The 23,550-nt window shown below is 37.7% G+C and overlaps 1 protein-coding gene across 1 annotated transcript in view; it reads right to left on the bottom strand.

Moving 5' to 3' along the window:
• Window positions 1-23,550, bottom strand: part of LOC128650429 (disintegrin and metalloproteinase domain-containing protein 33) — a 371,794-nt gene that overhangs the window by 201,721 nt on the left and 146,523 nt on the right. Inside the window, exon 3 of the mRNA XM_053704369.1 lies at window positions 15,886-15,959. Coding sequence (XP_053560344.1) covers window positions 15,886-15,959 — 74 coding nt within the window. The remainder of the gene's footprint in view (window positions 1-15,885; window positions 15,960-23,550) is intronic.

The raw sequence follows: 23,550 nt of genomic DNA, 5'->3' as shown, positions 1-23,550 counted from the left end.
TATACCTCCCATGATGTATGCTTATATGCCTCCCATGATGTATGCTTATATACTTCCCATGATGTATGCTTATATACTTCCCATGATGTATGCTTATATACCTCCCCTGCTGTATGCTTATATACCTCCCCTGCAGTATGCTTATATACTTCGCCTGCTGTATGCTTATATGCCTCCCATGAGGTATGCTTATATACCTCCCCTGCTGTATGCTTATATACCTCCCCTGCAGTATGCTTATATACTAAGCCTGCTGTATGCTTATATACCTCCCATGATGTATGCTTATATACCTCCAATGGTGTATGCTTATATACCTCCCATGATGTATGTTTATATACCTCCCCTGATGTATGCTTATATATCTCCCATAATGTATGCTTATATACCTCCCCTGATGTATGATTATATACAGTACGTCCTATGATGTATGCTTATATACCTCCCCTGATGTATGCTTATATACCTCCCATGATGTATGTTTATATACCTCCCCTGATGTATGCTTATATACCTCTCCTGATGTATGCTTATATACCTCCCCTGATGTATGCTTATATACCTCCCCTGATGTATGTTTATATACCTGTGACATCCAATGCCTCTGCTTTATTTTTATATGATTATTATTATCATTTACTTGTGTATTACAAATGATAATAATATAATTTTCCAGTTGCTACGGGATCTGCTACATTTAAAAAAAAAATAAAGAAGTCTGGGGACAAAAGCCAATCAAAAGTTGTCTCACCTGGGCCATTAAATTAAAAGGAGCAGCAGATACTCCTGGGTGCCACAAAGAATAAACAATGTGCATGTGCAGTTTATCTTTAAAGGGACGTAAACATTTTCTTTCATGATTCAGACAGAGCATGTCATTTAAACAACTTTCCAATTTACTTGCATTATTTAATTTTCTTCATTTTCTTGGTATTTTCTTGAAAAGCATATCTAGGTAGACTCGGGAACAGCAATGCACTACTGGGAGCTAGCTGCTGATTAGTGCCTATACTTTTATGCCTCTTGTTGGTTTACCCCATGTGCTCAGCTAGCTCCCAGTAGTGCATTAATGCACCTTCAACACAGGATATTTAGGAGAATTAAGCAAATTTGATAAGTAAATTTAAAAAATGATTTAAAACAGTATGTTCTGTCTGAAACATAGAAAATAATGGGGTTTCTGTCCCAAAAAGGTTCTATCATCCATATGAAATAGTAACATCTGAACATAATTATTTTACTTTGCGCGGAAAATGTGAAGTATTTTCTTACTGAAAATAAAACTAATACAGCAGTATCACGTGTGTACTTCCTACTCATTTTCATTGGCTGAGAGTCACTTCCTACTAATGCTCATTGGCTGATACCTACTTGCTGTTAATACTCATTGGTTGATGGAAACTTTCTGCAAATGCTCATTAAGAAGAATAGGACACACCTATAAAACAATGTGCATTAGTAAGAAGTGTACAGCTCATACTGATACATTAGTTTAAAAGTCAAGAACGTGTTTGAGTACAATGTTCCTTTAAAAGTACAATGTCCCTTTAAGTTACTTTGACTTGTTGTTGGTTACCCTATGAAGGATACAGAAAATTAAACTACAGTGCAGCCTAGGACAGTGACATGAGTTGTACACAAGGTGATGATGAATAAGAAATACAATAATGCTACTTTTACATGTGAGCACAGAAAATAATGTTTATGATATCATTTTTGTTATCACTAAAGATCAGAAGAGACACTAACAGCGGAGGACTCCTTTATTATGATCTTAAAGGGATATGAAACCCAAAGGGTTTTTTTTGTGTGTGATTCTGACACAGTATACAATGAAAAATAAACCCAATTTACTTCTATTATCAAATTTTCTTTGTTCCTATGTTATTCATTGTTGAAGAGATACCTAGGTAGGCATCTGAAGCACTACATGACAGGTAATAGTGCTGTTATCTAGTGCTCTTGCTAATGTATAATATTGTGTGTTATAGATATACCTAGGTAGTATCTGTAGCACTACATGACAGGTAATAGTGCTGTTATCTAGTGCTCTTGCTAATGTATAATATTGTGTGTTATAGAGATACCTAGGTAGTGTCTGTAGCACTACATGACAGGTAATAGTACTGTTATCTAGTGCTCTTGCTAATGTATAATATTGTGTGTTATAGAGATACCTAGGTAGTATCTGTAGCACTACATGATAGGTAATAGTGCTGTTATCTAGTGCTCTTGCTAATGTATAATATTGTGTTATAGAGATACCTAGGTAGTATCTGTAGCACTACATGACAGGTAATAGTGCTGTTATCTAGTGCTCTTGCTAATGTATAATATTGTGTTATAGAGATACCTAGGTAGTATCTATAGCACTACATGACAGGTAATAGAGCTGTTATCTAGTGCTCTTGCTAATGTATAATATTGTGTGTTATAGAGATACGTAGGTATTATCTGTAGCACTACATGACAGGTAATAGTGCTGTTATCTAGTGCTCTTGCTAATGTATAATATTATGTGTTATAGAGATACCTAGGTAGTATCTGTAGCACTACATGACAGGTAATAGTGATATTATCTAGTGCTCTTGCTAATGTATAATATTGTGTGTTATAGAGATACCTAGGTAGTATCTGTAGCACTACATGACAGGTAATAGTGCTGTTATCTAGTGCTCTTGCTAATGTATAATATTATGTGTTATAGAGATACCTAGGTAGTATCTGTAGCACTACATGACAGGTAATAGTGATATTATCTAGTGCTCTTGCTAATGTATAATATTGTGTGTTATAGAGATACCTAGGTAGTATCTGTAGCACTACATGACAGGTAATAGTGCTGTTATCTAGTGCTCTTGCTAATGTATAATATTATGTGTTATAGATATACCTAGGTAGTATCTGTAACACTACATGACAGGTAATAGAGCTGTTATCTAGTGCTCTTGCTAATGTATAATATTGTGTGTTATAGAGATACCTAGGTAGTATCTGTAGCACTACATGACAGGTAATAGTGCTGTTATCTAGTGCTCTTGCTAATGTATAATATTATGTGTTATAGAGATACCTAGGTAGTATCTGTAGCACTACATGACAGGTAATAGTGATATTATCTAGTGCTCTTGCTAATGTATAATATTGTGTGTTATAGAGATACCTAGGTAGTATCTGTAGCACTACATGACAGGTAATAGTGCTGTTATCTAGTGCTCTTGCTAATGTATAATATTATGTGTTATAGATATACCTAGGTAGTATCTGTAACACTACATGACAGGTAATAGAGCTGTTATCTAGTGCTCTTGCTAATGTATAATATTGTGTGTTATAGAGATACCTAGGTAGTATCTGTAGCACTACATGACAGGTAATAGTGCTGTTATCTAGTGCTCTTGCTAATGTATAATAGTGTGTGTTATAGAGATACCTAGGTAGTATATGTAGCACTACATGACAGGTAATAGTGCTGTTATCTAGTGCTCTTGCTAATGTATAATAGTGTGTGTTATAAAGATACCTAGGTAGTATCTGTAGCACTACATGACAGGTAATAGTGCTATTATCTAGTGCTCTTGCTAATGTATATTATTGTGTGTTATAGAGATACCTAGGTAGTATCTGTAGCACTACATGACAGGTAATAGTGCTGTTATCTAGTGATCTTGCTAATGTATAATATTGTGTGTTATAGAGATTTCTAGGTAGTGTCTGTAGCACTACATGACAGGTAATAGTGCTGTTATCTAGTGCTCTTGCTAATGTATAATATTGTGTGTTATAGAAATACCTAGGTAGTATCTGTAGCACTACATGACAGGTAATAGTGCTGTTATCTAGTGCTCTTGCTAATGTATAATATTGTGTGTTATAGAGATACCTAGGTAGTATATTTAGCACTACATGACAGGTAATAGTGCTGTTATCTAGTGCTCTTGCTAATGTATAATAATGTGTTATAGAGATACCTAGGTAGTATATGTAGCACTACATGACAGGTAATAGTGCTGTTATCTAGTGCTCTTGCTAATGTATAATATTGTGTGTTATAGAGATACCTAGGTAGTATCTGTAGCATTACATGACAGGTAATAGTGCTGTTATCTAGTGATCTTGCTAATGTATAATATTGTGTGTTATAGAGATACCTAGGTAGTATCTGTAGCACTACATGACAGGTAATAGTGCTGTTATCTAATGCTCTTGCTAATGTATAATATTGTGTTATAGAGATATGTAGGTAGTATCTGTAGCACTACATGACAGGTAATAGTGCTGTTATCTAGTGCTCTTGCTAATGTATAATATTGTGTTATAGAGATATGTAGGTAGTATCTGTAGCACTACATGACAGGTAATAGTGCTGTTATCTAGTGATCTTGCTAATGTATAATATTGTGTGTTATAGAGATACCTAGGTAGTATCTGTAGCACTACATGACAGCTAATAGTGCTGTTATCTAGTGCTTTTGCTAATGTATAATATTGTGTGTTATTGAGATACCTAGGTAGTATCTGTAGCACTACATGACAGTTAATAGTGCTGTTATCTAGTGCTCTTGCTAATGCATAATATTGTGTGTTATAGAGATACCTAGGTAGTATATGTAGCACTACATGACAGGTAATAGTGCTGTTATCTAGTGCTCTTGCTAATGTATAATATTATGTGTTATAGAGATACCTAGGTACCATCTGTACCAATACATGACAGGTAAAAGTGCTGTTATCTAGTGCTCTTGCTTATGTATAATATTGTGCGTTATAGAGATACCTAGGTAGCATCTGGAGCACTACATAACAGGTAATAGTGCTGTTATCTAGTGCTCTTGCTAATGTATAATATTGTGTGTTATAGAGATACCTAGGTAGTATCTGTAGCACTACATGACAGGTAATAGTGCTGTTATCTAGTGCTCTTGCTAATGTATAACATTGTGTGTTATAGAGATACCTAGGTAGTATCTGTAGCACTACATGACAGGTAATAGTGCTGTTATCTAGTGCTCTTGCTAATGTATAATATTGAGTGTTATAGAGAAACCTAGGTAGCATCTGTAGCACTACATGACAGGTAATAATGCTGTTATCTAGTGCTCTTGCTAATGTATAATATTGTGTTATAGAGATACCTAGGTAGTATCTCTAGCACTACATGACAGGTAATAGTGCAGTTATCTAGTGCTCTTGCTAATGTATAATATCGTGTGTTATAGAGATACCTAGGTAGTATCTCTAACACTAAATTACAGGTTATAGTGCTGTTATCTAGTGCTCTTGCTAATGTATAATATTGTGTGTTATAGAGATACCTAGGTAGCATCTGTAGCACTACATGACAGGTAATAGTGCTGTTATCTAGTGCTCCTGCTAATGTATAATAATGTGTTATAGAGATACCTAGGTAGTATCTGTAGCACTACATGACAGGTAATAGTGCTGTTATCTAGTGCTCTTGCTAATGTATAATATTGTGTGTTATAGAGATACATAGGTAGCATCTATAGCACTACATGACAGGTAATAATGCTGTTATCTAGTGCTCTTGCTAATGTATAATATTGTGTTATAGAGATACCTAGGTAGTATCTCTAGCACTACATGACAGGTAATAGTGCAGTTATCTAGTGCTCTTGCTAATGTATAATATCGTGTGTTATAGAGATACCTAGGTAGTATCTCTAACACTAAATTACAGGTTATAGTGCTGTTATCTAGTGCTCTTGCTAATGTATAATATTGTGTGTTATAGAGATACCTAGGTAGCATCTGTAGCACTACATGACAGGTAATAGTGCTGTTATCTAGTGCTCTTGTTAATGTATAATATTGTGTGTTATAGAGATACCTAGGTAGAATCTGTAACACTACATGACAGGTAATAGTGCTGTTATCTAGTGCTCTTGCTAATGTATAATATTGTGTGTTATAAAGATACCTAGGTAGTATCTGTAGCACTACATGACAGGTAATAGTGCTGTTATCTAGTGCTCTTGCTAATGTATAATATTGTGTGTTAGAGAGCTACCTATGTAGTATCTGTAGCACTACATGACAGATAATAGTGCTGTTATCTAGTACTCTTGCTAATGTATAATATTGTGTGTTATAGAGATACCTAGGTAGTAGCTGTAGCACTACATGACAGGTAATAGTGCTGTTATCTAGTGCTCTTGCTAATGTATAATATTGTGTGTTAGAGAGATACCTATGTAGTATCTGTAGCACTACATGACAGGTAATAGTGCTGTTATCTAGTGCTCTTGCTAATGTATAATATTGTGTGTTATAGAGATACCTAGGTAGTATCTGTAGCACTACATGACAGGTAATAGTGCTGTTATCTAGTGCTCTTGCTAATGTATAATATTGTGTTATAGAGATACCTAGGTAGTATCTGTAGCACTACATGACAGGTAATAGTGCTGTTATCTAGTGCTCTTGCTAATGTATAATATTGTGTGTTAAAGAGATACCTATGTAGTATCTGTAGCAATACATGACATGTAATAGTGCTGTTATCTAGTGCTCTTGCTAATGTATAATATTGTGTGTTAGAGAGATACCTAGGTATTATCTGTAGCACTACATGACAGGTAATAGTACTGTTATCTAGTGCTCTTGCTAATGTATAATATTGTGTGTTATAGAGATACCTAGGTAGCATCTGTAGCACTACATGATAGGTAATAGTACTGTTATCTAGTGCTCTTGCTAATGTATAATATTGTGTGTTATAGAGATACCTACGTAGTATCTGTAGCAATACATGACAGGTAATAGTGCTGTTATCTAGTGCTCTTGCTAATGTATAATATTGTGTTATAGAGATGCCTAGGTAGTATCTGTAGCACTGCATGACAGGTAATAGTGCTGTTATCTAGTGCTCTTGCTAATGTATAATATTGTGTGATATAGAGGTACCTAGGTAGTATCTGTAGCACTACATGTCAGGTAATAGTGATATTATCTAGTGCTCTAGCTTATGTATAATATTGTGTGTTATAGAGATACCTAGGTAGCATCTGTAGCATTACATGACAGGTAATAGTGATATCTAGTGCTCTTGCTAATGTATAATATTGTGTTATAGAGATACCTAGATAGTATCTGTAGCACTACATGACAGGTAATAGTGCTGTTATCTAGTGCTCTTGCTAATGTATAATATTGTGTGTTATAGAGATACCTAGGTAGTATCTCTAGCACTACATGACAGGTAATAGTGCTGTTATCTAGTGCTCTTGCTAATGTATAATATTGTGTGTTATAGATATACCTAGGTAGTATCTGTAGCACTACATGACAGGTAATAGTGCTGTTATCTAGTGCTCTTGCTAATGTATAATATTGTGTGTTATAGAGATAACTAGGTAGTATCTGTACAACTACATGACAGGTAATAGTGCTGTTATCTAGTGCTCTTGCTAATGTATAATATTGTGTGTTATAGAGATACCTAGGTAGCATCTGTAGCATTACATGACAGGCAATAGTGCTGTTATCTAGTTCTCTTGCAAATGGATAACATTCTTGCAAAACTGCTGCTATATGGTGCTCCAAACACGTGCACGCTCTTGAGCTTAGGACCCTGCTTTTCAACAAAAGATACAAAGAAGACAAAGAAAATGTGATCATAGAAGTCAATAAAAAATTGTTTAAAGCTACATGCTCTATCTGAAACATGAAAGAAAAGATATTGGGTTGCACAGCCCATTAAAGGGACACTAAACTAAAAATTGTATTCCCCATTAAAAACTTTAATCAAAGGATCATTAAACTCGGCATTTCAACAACATATACAATGTTTAATTATTGAAACATACTTTCCTCATTTATTTTGCTTCCTTGTTCCACTTTCTCACAGGGTGGCTTGGATTAATACTTTTAGCTAATTTATCGGTGAGGTTTTGTTTACCCCCTCCTACCTCACACTCGCATTTGTTTTTTTAAGGTGGATTATCAGTTTTGCATCAACAATCATGATAGGAAAAGTATTTATTGCAAATATCCTTTGCAGTGAGCATACATGGTAGTTTGTATATATTTTTAAATATATATAGCTATTAGATAAATAGTAAAATGGAACATATATCTGCTTATTTAAATACCAGTTAAATAAATGTTTTATTAATTAACTAAGAAGAATCAGTGCTAAAGCTCCTTAAGGGAAGAGCAGAGGGCAGACTACCCAGACTCTTTCCTTAACTGCACGTGTGCAAGCAGAGTTCATGCTATATCTGTGTATAAGTTTGTGATTGGTTAGCAAGGGTTTGTTTGTTCTGGGGGACAGGGAAATCAGTGAAAATAAAATAAAATAATGTGCTCATTTAAAAAAAATAAAGCTGCATTATTCATTGCACAATTCTTCTCTGATGCAAAGGTACATTGTTATGCAGCTTACAATTTGTGTATAATGTCCCTTTAAGCATAATTATTACCACACTTTCATTGTCTATTTTGCCTGCTGTTGCTGTAATTTAGATTTGTAAATTAAAGTTTTTTTCACTGCCCCTGATAAGGCTGAAGTGCATTTAGTGGATTTGAGAACCCTGACCCTCGTACAGTAATTGGCCAATCAGTACAGTAGCTCATATGAAAACCATTTTTTTTTCTTTCATGATTCAGAAAGAGCATGCAATTTTAAGCAATTTTCTAATTCACTCCTATTATCAATTTTTCTTCATTCTCTTGCCAGGCAAAAGCAGGAATGTAAGCTTAGGAGCGGCCCATTTTTGGTTCAGCACCTGGGTAGCGCTTGCTGATTGCTGGTTAAAGATAAATTTACCCACCCCATGGGTGTGTCTCTGCAAAGCCCTACACACTTTTTAACAAAATTACTGTTTTAAATTCTTTGGTGTATAAAGCTTTGTATTAAATGTGTATTTTGTATGCAGATCTTTTCCAATACAGTGATTAATTACTGATACGTAAGCTAAACATGACTTTAAGGAACCTTTTATTTTGCCTGAAGTTATTGCCAGGAGCCTATGATCTATTTATACTGCTAAGTAAATATGAGACACTATTTATATACATATAAATAAATAGCTAGGGTTTGTTACAAGACTTTATAAAGATCAGGATACACAAATATTCCTTTACCCTTTATTTTCTTTACCATAAACACCCAACTATTCCAGCCTTGGAGTCTGCGGACAGCAGAAACATCCTACAACCCATTTCATTTCTCTACACAGAACACGTCCTGTCTAGGCTGTGGTCCAAGAGAAAGAGACAACAAAGGCGCGGGAGAGACATATCGGTTACGCGAGTCGGCTCAGGACATGCCTGGATTAACCCTGCAGTGGCTGGAGAGTCAGTGTGACAGCTGAACAAGGAAAAAGATAAATACTGACTTTGTGTGTGAGGGACAGTTGTTTATATGCCACCAAAATAAACTGTGCATGTGAACACAGGCACTTACCAACATGGCACAAGCATTACGCACAACCACTAACCAACACGGCACACACAATACACACAGCCACTGACTAACACAGCACCCACAATACAGCCCACACACAGCCACTGACCAACACAGCACACACATCACATCCACTTACCAACACAGCACACACATCCCAGCTCACAAAAAGCCACTAACCAACATGACACACATCCCAGCTCACACAAAGCCACTAACCAACATGACACACAGATCAGCTCACACAAAGCCACTAATCAACATGAGACACAGATCACAGCACACACAAAGCCACTAACCAAAATGACGCACAGATCACAGCACACACAATCACTGACCAACACAGCACACACAATACAGCCCACACACAGCCAGTGACCAGCATGACACGCACATCACACACAGCCACTGACCAACACGGCACACACATCTCTGCTCACACAAAGCAACTAACCAACATGAGACACAGATCATAGCCCACACAAAGCCACTGATCAACACAGCACAAACAATACAGCCCACACACAGCCAATGACCAACATACAAAATACAGCACATGCTCAGCCATCGACCAATGTTACACACAACCACTGACCAACATGGCACAAACATCACAGCCCACAAACAGCCACTTACCAACATGGATATAAAAAAAAAAAAAAAGATTGCTACTGGAATAGTAAAAAATATAAATTTATTAAGATATAAAAAGCATCATGTAGTGAAAAACAGGTCTGAAGCGTTTCAGCTCCACAAGTTTGACTGGAGCCGAAACGCGTCAGGCCCATTTTCCACTACCTGATGCTCTTTATATCTTAATAAATTTATATATTTTTTTGTATATCCCTTTTCAAGTGTGGAGGAGCTTGATTCTTATGCTACCGTTTAGCTGGAGTGACGCTGCTGAGAACAAGGCTATGTGCAGCCGTGCTTGCTGTGCTGGAAGACCGCCAAGGTTCTATGCGGTTCCCTGGAGGCGGACAGATGGTTACTGTTCCAGAATCGACTGGACTAAGAAGTTTGAGTGCAGGAGAATAATATATCCCCACTGGGAGCTGAAGATGAGGAGACACATTTTTTTCCCCAGAAGTTCTGAAAGGCAAAGGGAGAACGGAGGGACTCGCCAGGAAACGGAGTGAGTGTAGCGGTCTTAGAGATTACTGCAATCTCTTCTTGGCTAGAGACTATGTCACTTTTAACTGGCATGCTTTGCTTTGCTTTGTTGCTATATACTCCTTACCTCTATTTTCATAACCATAACATAGACTGTCTTTGATAGCCGCTCTCACAACTAATTGCTTTTTTGCAACCTTCTTGCTTGCAATTTTTCTAGCGTATCGGCTGAACTCTTTTTTGCTATTGCCACTTACCAACATGGCACACGCATCACAGCCACTGACTAACACAGCGCCCACAATACAGCCCACACACAGCCACTGACCAACATGGCGCACACAACACAGCCCACAAACAGTTCTTTTCAAATGTTTTCCCACATGCAGAATAGAGATAAATTACAGATTTTCTTTATTCTAAAACGTGACCACAACCTTTTCTTTGACACCACTACTCTAATGTCATCATAATTATGGGGTTGGTGATCTTTTATTGACCATTAAAGGACCATAAATACAGTCGATTTGCATAATCAACAAATGTGTGATAACAAGAAAATGCATGTGACAGCCATCAGCCAATCGCAAATGCATATACGTATATTCTGTGTATTCTTGCACATGCTCAGTAGCAGCTGGTGACTCAAAAAGTGTAAATATAAAAAGACTGCGCACATTTTATTAATGAAAGTACATTGGAAAGGTGTTTAAAATGTAATATTGACTTGAGTGTCCCTTTAAGCTCGATACAACTTGATATTTAAATATAATGTATATACAGTATCAATACCAGAGTATGTACTGGTGTACTACAGCAGACAGTCATTAACACAATCCACATGTTTTATAAATGTTGTGAAAGATGAAAACCTAATTTCTTTAACAGCAAGCAGATGAGGATATGACAGAAGCCCTTAGCTGTTAGTTAGTAGTCTAGAATGTTGCGCTGTTGAGTTACATTTTTTAGAAATTCACTCTTTATTGGTAACATCTTTTAAGATTATACAGATTATACAGAGGCAAATATGTGTGCAATGTACAAGTACACTATGGCTGGACCTGCTCTGAAGGTCATCTTGAGACGAGTTTACAAACACTGGTCAAGGAATGTCAGCACACAGCTTGGTATTGCAGCAACACTCGCTAGAGCCTCACATTTCACTGTTGTTTCACACATTTCCTATGAGTTGTTTTAGATCCATATTGTTATAAAAGTTCATCATACACATGACATTTCTATCATATCAAGATAACATCAGAAAACGTACTGGTTTCCAAAAGGAGCTGTGGTGTCGCAATTTGAATGCATAAAAAATTAGAATATCAAGTCTTAAAAGTTGAGCGGGATCCTAATAGTAGGTACATATTTGTCCACCTAATAATTGGTGGCATACAATATATGGTAGGCAATATATATGGGCCAAATACTTTTCCCCCAGAGTTTTGGGACATAATTAAAAGTAAGTTGTACCCAGCTGCTAGTGAAAAATTAATTCTTGGCGGTGACTTCAGTGTGACACTTTGCCCTAAGTTAGATAGATCCTCAACTAAAGAGAAGACTAGGAACGAAAAAATAGACATGTATTTTTTACAATTTTGCACCGCTCTAAAACTTAATGATATCTGGAGAATTATAAATCCAGATAGCTGTGAATATACATGTGTGTCAAGACTCCCCGCTATATCTTTGTCTTAGAGCAACTTATCTTATTAGATTTAGAACCAAAAATCCATGATATATTGGTGTCGGATCATTCGATAATCTCCATTAAATTTCAATTGATAAAAGCTGAAAATTGTGCATATAATTTTTTTACGTTCCCGCATTTTATGTTAGAGAACACTAAATTTAATAGGTGGTTATTGTGTCAATGGAAAGATTTCCACTACAATAATAGAGGGTACTATGATAAAATTGAAGTATATTGGGAAACGGCAAAAGCGGTATTGAGGGGAAAGATAAAAGCATATATATGTAATTAGAAAAGAAAATGGCAAGCTAGGGAACTACAGTTATCTAATCAAGTCAGGAATGCATTATCTCGATATAGATCAGAGAACTCTAAATTTAACTGGAATAAATACTGTTATGCCAGAACTGAAAGGGAGTTATTTTTAAAGCAAAAATGTTTAGAGGAAGACAAGAAAATTAATAATCGATATAAAGGGTATATTGGATGCCCAGCTAAATATTTAGCTAAAATAACTAAGAATAGGAAGAGTAAAAACTATATAGCTGCAATTAATGACAGCAATCATAGATATACTGATAACGAAAATATTAGGGATGTATATTCTTTAAATTTGATAAAAATCTGTTCAAGAAAGTAGACGAAGATCTATCTAATATAATAAACTTCTGGTCTAAAATTACACCTCCAAAGGTAACTGAAAACGATCCTGAATTGATTAATAAACCATTTTCAGTAGATGAGATATGTGAGGCTATCGGTTAATTCAAACTAAATAAGGCAGTGGGTCCAGATTGGCTCCCGGCAGAGTTCTATAAAATTCTAGCAGAAGACATCAAACTGACACTCACTAAACTCTTTAATACGTATTATACCACTAATATGCTAATATCAAGCTATTTTTCAGCAGCTAATATCACTCTTATTCACAAAAAAGGTAAGGATTCTGAAGAGCCAGCATCCTATAGGACGATCTGTGTCTTAAATGCTGACTACAAAATTCTTACGTCTATTCTAGTAAATAGGTTAAACAAATTTCTATATAAAATAATACATCCTGACCAAACTGGTTTTATCCAGGGAAGGAACATGTCCCTGAATTTGCGTAAAGTGGAAGTCATCTTTGATTATTTTTGGAATACATCCTCCCAACAATTGCCTAAAAAATCTAATAAAAATAAGCTGTTTGATACAGATCTGGTTCTGCTCTCATTAGATGCAAAGAAAGCTTTTGATTCCATTTGCTTGATTCTCTATCCCAGTTCGGATTTATCGGTAGCTTCGCAGGTTTTATCCATAAATTATATACAAATCCATATTCCTATTTATTGATTAACGGTAACCCTTCAGCTAGAATCTTATTAGGCCGTGGGACCAATCAAGGATGTCCCCTTTCTCCGCTATTGTTCAATATCGCCATAGAATCTTTCACTATTTGGCTTCGGTCTGAACTGACGGGGCTAAAATTTGGTACTGAGAATGTTTAAATACTATTGTATGCTGATGACCTGTTAGTTTTCTTGGAAAACTCAAAAAAATCTATACCTCTGTTATTAGATATGCTTACTTCTGGGGAAAAGCAAACTAATGTGGATTATGAAGAAATCAAATAGTTATATACATCATCCTTTTAAAACAACAGATTATATAAAATATTTGGGGATACTGCTCCATAAAAATCTGAAATTTTGGTACGAGATTAATTACCTGCATGTTTTTAACAAATCTATTATAGATCTTAAAAACTGGATGGATCTCCCTATATCCTTGTCAGCTAGAATTACCTTGATTAAAACAATTATATTCCCGCAAATTCTGTACTTGTTACAGAACCTACCACTTCTTATTTTTAAACTCCAAATAAATCAATTCTATTCAGCATGTTCGCAATTCTTATGGGAAAAAGCAAAAAGCTTGCATATCGATAGTGAAATTGACACAAAAAAGAGAGAATGCTGGGTTGGCGTTGCCAGATATTAAACTGTATAATCTCGTAACGTTGGCCAGGACTGCGATGGACTGGCTAACAAATTTAAGTAAATTTACCTCTATTGAACTGGAAACAGCAATAATCTCACCATTCCCACTTTTAAGAATGTTATCATAGCATGGCAAAAGATTTGTTATAATCTAAAAATAGATTTCAAATGTTCTTCTCTTATTCCAATATGTGGGAATCCAGAATTTATTCCAGGAATTCAACAATTGGTCTTTAAATCATGGTCCCAAAAGGGTTTAATATATGTACATCAACTGTTCTCTTCTTCCGGACACTTACTATCTTTTAATAATCTCATGTGTTTATTCCAAGTATCTAGAAATGATCTGTTTGCATACTTTCCAATACGTCATTTTATCAATACTAAAAGCTGGAAAGTGGAGCTACTGGGTCGATGGTCTCGATACATCATTTTATCAATACTAAAAGCTGGAAAGTGGAGCTACTGGGTCGAAGGTCTGAGATCAATCTATCCATTAGGAATTTTTCTGTAGGCAAATGCTCTATTTCCTTGCTATATGCTATTTTGCTTTCCAAACAGGGACAGTTACATTTAAATAAAATTCAAGCTTTTTGGGCATTGCATTTTCCAGCAGTAGACTTCACAAATATTAGACATAGTTTCGTGGTAACACAAAAGCTTACAATTCCTACTGGTTGGAAAGAATCACACGTTAAATTGATCCATAATGTCTATTTCTCTCCCTTTAAATTGGCATTTTTTTTCCAACTAATGATTTTTTCTGTCCCAAATGCCATTTAATTAAGGCAGATATTTTACATGTATTTTGGAAATGTCCAAAAATATCACAACTCTGGACCAAATAACATTTTTGGTATAATAAACTTTTTTTCTGATCATGTTAAGATTAATGGTAGTTATATTTTTTTTCTGTCAGATTCTGCAATTATTACACCAAATTATTATCAAACCTATTGTACTCTGATAATGAGATACATGATATTGAAGAAGTGGCAGGATATATCTCCACCCAGTTTTGCCAGCTTTATAAGTAGTCTACTACAACATATTATGTTTGAGATACAGAACATTAATTTATTAAATGATAAGACACAGGAGTTTCTTGATAAATGGCTACCACTGATTAAAAGCACAAACATTGGAGATTAAAAAACAGTTATTATCTTTAATATTTAATACCAAACCATTTATTTCAGTAGCTAAAATGGGTCTGTTTCCCCTCTCTTGGATATCAGTTTCATCACTAGCTCAGTAATCTGAGGAGTGTGCTAAAACAAGGAAGGATATAGAGGGATGGCGTGATGAATATATGTATTTTTTTTTTTTTGGGGGGGGGGGGTGAATAAAAGAAATATTTTACGGTTCATACGCATGACAGTTTTACTTAAAGTGTCAACAGATATGGGGGCTCGTTAAACAGGAATAGTTTTTTTCTGGATTATGAAATTTTGAAACTAGAGTGATCTTGGTGAATTTATCTATGGTTAAACATTTGAAAGGCATGTTTATGCATTATTTTTTATGGTTTTTATGTATTTATTGTTTTTGTATAAACATGTCATGGTTGGTTATCTGTTTTATGGGCACAAACTGTATGTAATCTTTTTTTCCCTATGCTCTATGAACTGGCTTAATAAAAGAATAAAAACAAAACAAAAAAAACTTACTGGTTTCTCTCCACTTCCAGAACCAGCTGTTGTCCCTTCGTTGTCACCAAAATCTCACCTCGGGCTGGAGTTACCTGTTCAAAACAAACACAGAGACATGAAACCAGCAGAAGGGAAATTGGAGCAAAACTCATGTACAACATTTATAGTTGATGTTGCCTGTTTCTCTGATAAGGAAAATCAGATTTCAGCAACTGATGGAATTCTCCCCAATAGAATGTTCTCTTGAACCCAGGTTACCAGATTTTACAGTCACTGTATAGTTGAGTCACTCGTGCCAGAAGGCAACTTGCCTAACTGGCCTATCTAGAATGAGATCAACGATATACAAGCCCAATACTCACAGAAATCAAATATACCAAGATTTTAGGAGCCTATGCTGTTTGTGACCTTTAGGAAGAGAGATGAAAACATACAAACTTAGATTTTGAAGGCAGGTAAGAGCCATAGGGCCAACAAGTCTGCCCTAAAATGTAAGTTTGTTTTTTTTTTAGTTAAAAAATTAGCCGTATGCTTATCTCCTGCATTAATTTGTTTGTAGGATAGCCTTATGCTTATCCCAGGCATTAATTAGTGTGTAGGATAGCCTATGTTTATCCCAGGTATTAATTAGTTTGTGGGATAGCCATATGCTTATCACAGGTATTAGTGTGTAGGATCGTCTTATACTTATCACAGGTATTAATTAGTTTGTAAGATAGCCATAAGCTTATCACAAGTATTAATTATTTAGGCATTAATTAGTGTGTAGGATAGCCTTATGCTTACCCCAGGCATTAATTTGTTTGTAGGATGGCATTATGCTTACCCCAGGCATTAATTTGTTTGTAGGATGGCATTATGCTTATCCCAGGCATTAGTTTGTAGAATAGCCTTATGCTTATCACAGGCAGTAATTAGTTTGTAGGATAGCCATTTGCTTATTCCTGGTATGAATTAGTTTCTAGGATAGCTATATGCTTATTCTAGGTATTAATTAGTTTGTAGGATAGCCTTATACTTACTACAGACATTAATTAGTGTGTAGGATAACCTCATACTTACTACAGACATTAATTAGTGTGTAGGATAGACTTATACTTACTACAGATATTAATTAGTGTGTAGGATAACCTCATACTTACTACAGACATTAATTAGTGTGTAGGATAGACTTATACTTACTACATACATTAATTAGTATGTAGGATAGCCTTATGCTTATCGAAAGGCATTAATTAGTTTGTAGGATAACCTTATATTGTACTTACTACAGACATGAATTAGTTTGTAGGATAACCTTTTACTTACTACAGCCATTAGTTTGTAGGATAACCTTATACTGTACTTACTACAGACATTAATTAGTTTGTAGGATAACCTTATACTTACTACAGACATTAATTAGTTTGTAGGATAACCTTTTACTTACTACAGCCATTAGTTTGTAGGATAACCTTTTACTTACTACAGCCATTAGTTTGTAGGATAACCTTATACTGTACTTACTACAGACATTAATTAGTTTGTAGGATAACCTTATACTTACTACAGACATAGTGTGTAGGATAGCCATATGCTTATCCGAGGTATTCAAGTCCTCCATGGTATCTATACTACCTCTAACAGAAGTTTATTCTATTAATCACCCACTGTTTCTGTAAAAAGGTGCTTCTGCAAATTACTCCTGTATGTTTCTCCAATGGAAAAATTATCTTGAAAACACAGCCAGCTATGTCTGGACATTAAGACAAAGCAACCTCTTTTTTTATTTGCAGAAATCCCAAACTATTTATATACAGAGATATCAATGAAACACGAGAAAAACAACCTCTTCCCACTAACTGATGGTAGAAATAAAGGGACGTCTCTGCTCATTATGAACAGCTTGTGTTATTTTTACAATTCTGGGTGAAATATGCCAGAGGCATTATATATTATAGAGAAATGTTGGCACAAATAGACTGTGTATGGAAACAGATAGCAGATCCTGACATTGGCACACACAGGTTGTTGCAATCAGTAAGCATATAACAGCAATAAGGACCTTGGGAAACATCTGTCACCAGACATGGATTGTAGTTTCCAGTCTATAAACGGAGATGTAGAATTGAGCTATAGATATCTAATGCAGCTGGGAATTGAGCTATAGTTATCTGTTGCAGCTGGGAATTGAGCTATAGTTATCTGTTGCAGCTGGGAATTGAGCTATAGTTATCTGTTGCAGCTGGGAATTGAGCTATAGTTATCTGTTGCAGCTGGGAATTGAGCTATAGTTATCTGTTGCAGCTGGGAATTGAGCTATAGTTATCTGTTGCAGCTGGGAATTGAGCTATAGTTATCTGTTGCAGCTGGGAATTGAGCTATAGTTATCTGTTGCAGCTAGGAATTGAGCTATAGCTCTCAGTTACAGCTGGGAATTGAGCTATAGCTTTCTGTTACAACTGGGAATTGAGCTATAGCTTTCTGTTACAGCTGGGAAGTGAGTTATAGCTCTCTGTTACAGCTGGGAATTGAGCTATAGCTCTCTGTTACAACTGGGAATTGAGCTATAGCTTTCTGTTACAGCTGGGAATTGAGCTATAGCTCTCTGTTACAGCTGGGAATTGAGCTATAGCTCTCTGTTACAGCTGGGCATTGAGCTATAGCTCTCTGTTACAGCTGGGAATTGAGCTATAGCTCTCTGTTACAGCTGGGAATATAGCTGTTACAGCTGGGAATTGAGCTATAGCTCTCTGTTACAGCTGGGAATTGAGCTATAGCACTCTGTTACAGCTGGGAATTGAGCTATAGCTCTCTGTTACAGCTGGGAATTGAGCTATAGCTCTCTGTTACAGCTGGGAATTGAGCAATAGCTTTCTGTTACAGCTGGGAATTGGGCTATAGCTCTTTGTTACAGCTGGGAACTGAGCGATAGCTCTCTTTTACAGCTGGGAATTGAGCTATAGCTCTCTGTTACAGCTGGGAACTGAGAAATAGCTCTCTGTTACAGCTGGGAATTGAGTTATAGCTCTCTGTTACAGCTGGGAATTGAGCTATAGCTCTCTGTTACAGCTGGGAATTGAGTTATAGCTCTCTGTTACAGCTGGGAATTGAGCTATAGCTCTCTGTTACAGCTGGGAATTGAGCTATAGCTCTCTGTTACAGCTGGGAATTGAGCTATAGCTCTCTGTTACAGCTGGGAATTGAGCTATAGCTCTCTGTTACAGCTGGGAATTGAGCAATAGCTCTCTGTTACAACTAGGAATTGGGCTATAGCTCTTTGTTACAGCTGGGAATTGAGCTATAGCTCTCTGTTACAGCTGGGAATTGAGTTATAGCTCTCTGTTACAGCTGGGAATTGAGCTATAGCTCTCTTTTACAGCTGGGAATTGAGCTATAGCTCTCTGTTACAGCTGGGAATTGAGCTATAGCTCTCTGTTACAGCTGGGAATTGAGCTATAGCTCTCTGTTACAGCTGGGAATTGAGCTATAGCTCTCTGTTACAACTGGGAATTGAGCTATAGCTCTCTGTTACAGCTGGGAACTGAGCTATAGCTCTCTGTTACAGCTGGGAATTGAGCTATAGCCCTCTGTTACAGCTGGGAATTGAGCTATAGCTCTCTGTTACAGCTGGGAATTGAGCTATAGCTCTCTGTTACAGCTGGGAATTGAGCTATAGCTCTCTGTTACAGCTGGCAACTGAGCTATATCTATCTGTTACAGCTGGGAAGTGAGTTATAGCGCTCTGTTAAAACTGGGAATTGAGTTATAGCTCTCTGTTACAACTGGGAATTGAGCTATAGCACTCTGTTACAGCTGGGAATTGAGCTATAGCGCTCTGTTACAGCTGGGAATTGAGCTATAGCTCTCTGTTACAGCTGGGAATTGAGCTATAGCTCTCTGTTACAGCTGGGAATTGAGCTATAGCTCTCTGTTACAGCTGGGAATTGAGCTATAGCTCTCTGTTACAACTGGGAATTGAGCTATAGTTATCTGTTGCAGCTAGGAATTGAGCTATAGCTCTCTGTTACAGCTGGGAATTGAGCTATATCTCTCTGTTACAGCTGGGAATTGAGTTATAGCCCTCTGTTACAGCTTGGAATTGAGCTATAGCTCTCTGTTACAGCTGGGAATTGAGCTATATCTCTCTGTTACAGCTGGGAATTGAGCTATAGCTCTCTGTTACAGCTGGGAACTGAGCTATAGCTCTCTGTTACAGCTGGGAACTGAGCTATAGCCCTCTGTTACAGCTGGGAACTGAGCTATAGCGCTCTGTTACAGCTGGGAATTGAGCTATAGCGCTCTGTTACAGCTGGGAATTGAGCTATAGCTCTCTGTTACAGCTGGGAACTGAGCTATAGCTCTCTGTTACAGCTGGGAATTGAGCTATAGCTCTCTGTTACAGCTGGGAATTGAGCTATAGCTCTCTGTTACAGCTGGGAATTGAGCTATAGCTCTCTGTTACAGCTGGGAATTGAGTTATAGCTCTCTGTTACAGCTGGGAATTGAGTTATAGCTCTCTGTTACAGCTGAGAACTGAGCTATATCTCTCTGTTACAGCTGGGAATTGAGCTATAGCCCTCTGTTACAGCTGGGAATTGAGCTATAGCTCTCTGTTACAGCTGGGAACTGAGCTATAGCTCTCTGTTACAGCTGGGAATTGAGCTATAGCCCTCTGTTACAGCTGGGAATTGAGCTATAGCTCTCTGTTACAGCTGGGAATTGAGCTATAGCTCTCTGTTACACCTGGGAATTGAGCTATAGCCCTCTGTTACAGCTGGGAATTGAGCTATAGCTCTCTGTTACAGCTGGGAATTGAGCTATAGCTCTCTGTTACAGCTGGGAACTGAGCTATAGCTCTCTGTTACAGCTGGGAATTGAGCTATAGCTCTCTGTTACAGCTGGGAATTGAGCTATAGCTCTCTGTTACAGCTGGGAATTGAGCTATATCTCTCTGTTACAGCTGGGAATTGAGCTATAGCTCTCTGTTACAGCTGGGAATTGAGCTATAGCTCTCTGTTACAGCTGGGAATTGAGCTATAGCTCTCTGTTACAGCTGGGAACTGAGCTATAGCTCTCTGTTACAGCTGGGAATTGAGCTATAGCTCTCTGTTACAGCTGGGAACTGAGCTATAGCTCTCTGTTACAGCTGGGAATTGAGCTATATCTCTCTGTTACAGCTGGGAACTGAGCTATAGCTCTCTGTTACAGCTGGGAATTGAGCTATAGCTCTCTGTTACAGCTGGGAATTGAGCTATAGCTCTCTGTTACAGCTGAGAACTGAGCTATAGCTCTCTGTTACAGCTGGGAATTGAGCTATATCTCTCTGTTACAGCTGGGAATTGAGCTATAGCTCTCTGTTACAGCTGGGAATTGAGCTATAGCTCTCTGTTACAGCTGGGAAGTGAGCTATAGCTCTCTGTTACAGCTGGGAAGTGAGCTATAGCTCTCTGTTACAGCTGGGAAGTGAGCTATAGCTCTCTGTTACACCTGGGAATTGAGCTATAGCTCTCTGTTACAGCTGGGAATTGAGCTATAGCTCTCTGTTACAGCTGGGAATTGAGCTATATCTCTCTGTTACAGCTGGGAATTGAGCTATAGCTCTCTGTTACAGCTGGGAACTGAGCTATAGCTCTCTGTTACAGCTGGGAACTGAGCTATAGCTCTCTGTTACACCTGCGAATTGAGCTATAGCTCTCTGTTACAGCTGGGAATTGAGCTATAGCGCTCTGTTACAGCTGGGAATTGAGCTATAGCTCTCTGTTACAGCTGGGAATTGAGCTATAGCTCTCTGTTACAGCTGGGAATTGAGCTATATCTCTCTGTTACAGCTGGGAATTGAGCTATAGCTCTCTGTTACAGCTGGGAATTGAGCTATAGCTCTCTGTTACAGCTGGGAATTGAGCTATAGCTCTCTGTTACAGCTGGGAATTGAGCTATAGCTCTCTGTTACAGCTGGGAATTGAGCTATAGCTCTCTGTTACAGCTGGGAACTGAGCTATAGCTCTCTGTTACAGCTGGGAATTGAGCTATAGCGCTCTGTTACAGCTGGGAATTGAGCTATAGCTCTCTGTTACAGCTGGGAATTGAGCTATAGCTCTCTGTTACAGCTGGGAATTGAGCTATAGCTCTCTGTTACAGCTGGGAATTGAGCTATAGCTCTCTGTTACAGCTGGGAATTGAGCTATAGCTCTCTGTTACAGCTGGGAATTGAGCTATAGCTCTCTGTTACAGCTGGGAAGTGAGCTATAGCTCTCTGTTACAGCTGGGAATTGAGCTATAGCTCTCTGTTACAGCTGAGAACTGAGCTATAGCTCTCTGTTACAGCTGGGAATTGAGCTATAGCTCTCTGTTACAGCTGGGAATTGAGCTATAGCTCTCTGTTACAGCTGGGAACTGAGCTATAGCTCTCTGTTACAGCTGGGAATTGAGCTATAGCCCTCTGTTACAGCTGGGAATTGAGCTATAGCTCTCTGTTACAGCTGGGAATTGAGCTATAGTTATCTGTTACAGCTGGGAATTGAGCTATAGCCCTCTGTTACAGCTGGGAATTGAGCTATAGCTCTCTGTTACAGCTGGGAATTGAGCTATAGCTCTCTGTTACAGCTGGGAATTGAGCTATAGCTCTCTGTTACAGCTGGGAAGTGAGCTATAGCTCTCTGTTACAGCTGGGAATTGAGCTATAGCTCTCTGAGAACTGAGCTATAGCTCTCTGTTACAGCTGGGAATTGAGCTATAGCTCTCTGTTACAGCTGGGAATTGAGCTATAGCTCTCTGTTACAGCTGGGAATTGAGCAATAGCTCTCTGTTACAGCTGGGAATTGAGCTATAGCTTTCTGTTACAGCTGGGAATTGAGCTATAGCTCTCTGTTACAGCTGGGAATTGAGCTATAGCTTTCTGTTACAGCTGGGAATTGAGCTATAGCTCTCTGTTACAGCTGGGAACTGAGCTATAGCTCTCTGTTACAGCTGGGAATTGAGCTATAGCTCTCTGTTACAGCTGAGAACTGAGCTATAGCTCTCTGTTACAGCTGGGAATTAAGCTATAGCTCTCTGTTACAGCTGGGAATTGAGCTATAGCTCTCTGTTACAGCTGGGAATTGAGCTATAGCTCTCTGTTACAGCTGAGAACTGAGCTATAGCTCTCTGTTACAGCTGGGAATTGAGCTATAGCTCTCTGTTACAGCTGGGAATTGAGCTATAGCTCTCTGTTACAGCTGGGAATTGAGCTATAGCTCTCTGTTACAGCTGGGAATTGAGCTATAGCTCTCTGTTACAGCTGAGAACTGAGCTATAGCTCTCTGTTACAGCTGGGAATTGAGCTATAGCTCTCTGTTACAGCTGGGAACTGAGCTATAGCTCTCTGTTACAGCTGGGAATTGAGCTATAGCCCTCTGTTACAGCTGGGAATTGAGCTATAGCTCTCTGTTACAGCTGGGAATTGAGCTATAGTTATCTGTTACAGCTGGGAATTGAGCTATAGCCCTCTGTTACAGCTGGGAATTGAGCTATAGCTCTCTGTTACAGCTGGGAATTGAGCTATAGCTCTCTGTTACAGCTGGGAATTGAGCTATAGCTCTCTGTTACAGCTGGGAATTGAGCTATAGCTCTCTGTTACAGCTGGGAATTGAGCTATAGCTCTCTGTTACAGCTGGGAAGTGAGCTATAGCTCTCTGTTACAGCTGGGAATTGAGCTATAGCTCT

The sequence above is a fragment of the Bombina bombina genome, chromosome 2 (genome assembly GCF_027579735.1).
Source record: "Bombina bombina isolate aBomBom1 chromosome 2, aBomBom1.pri, whole genome shotgun sequence".
Classification (NCBI taxonomy): domain Eukaryota; kingdom Metazoa; phylum Chordata; class Amphibia; order Anura; family Bombinatoridae; genus Bombina; species Bombina bombina.
The sequence above is the reverse complement of the archived record's forward strand: the minus strand, read 5'-3'. Positions and strand labels throughout refer to the sequence as shown.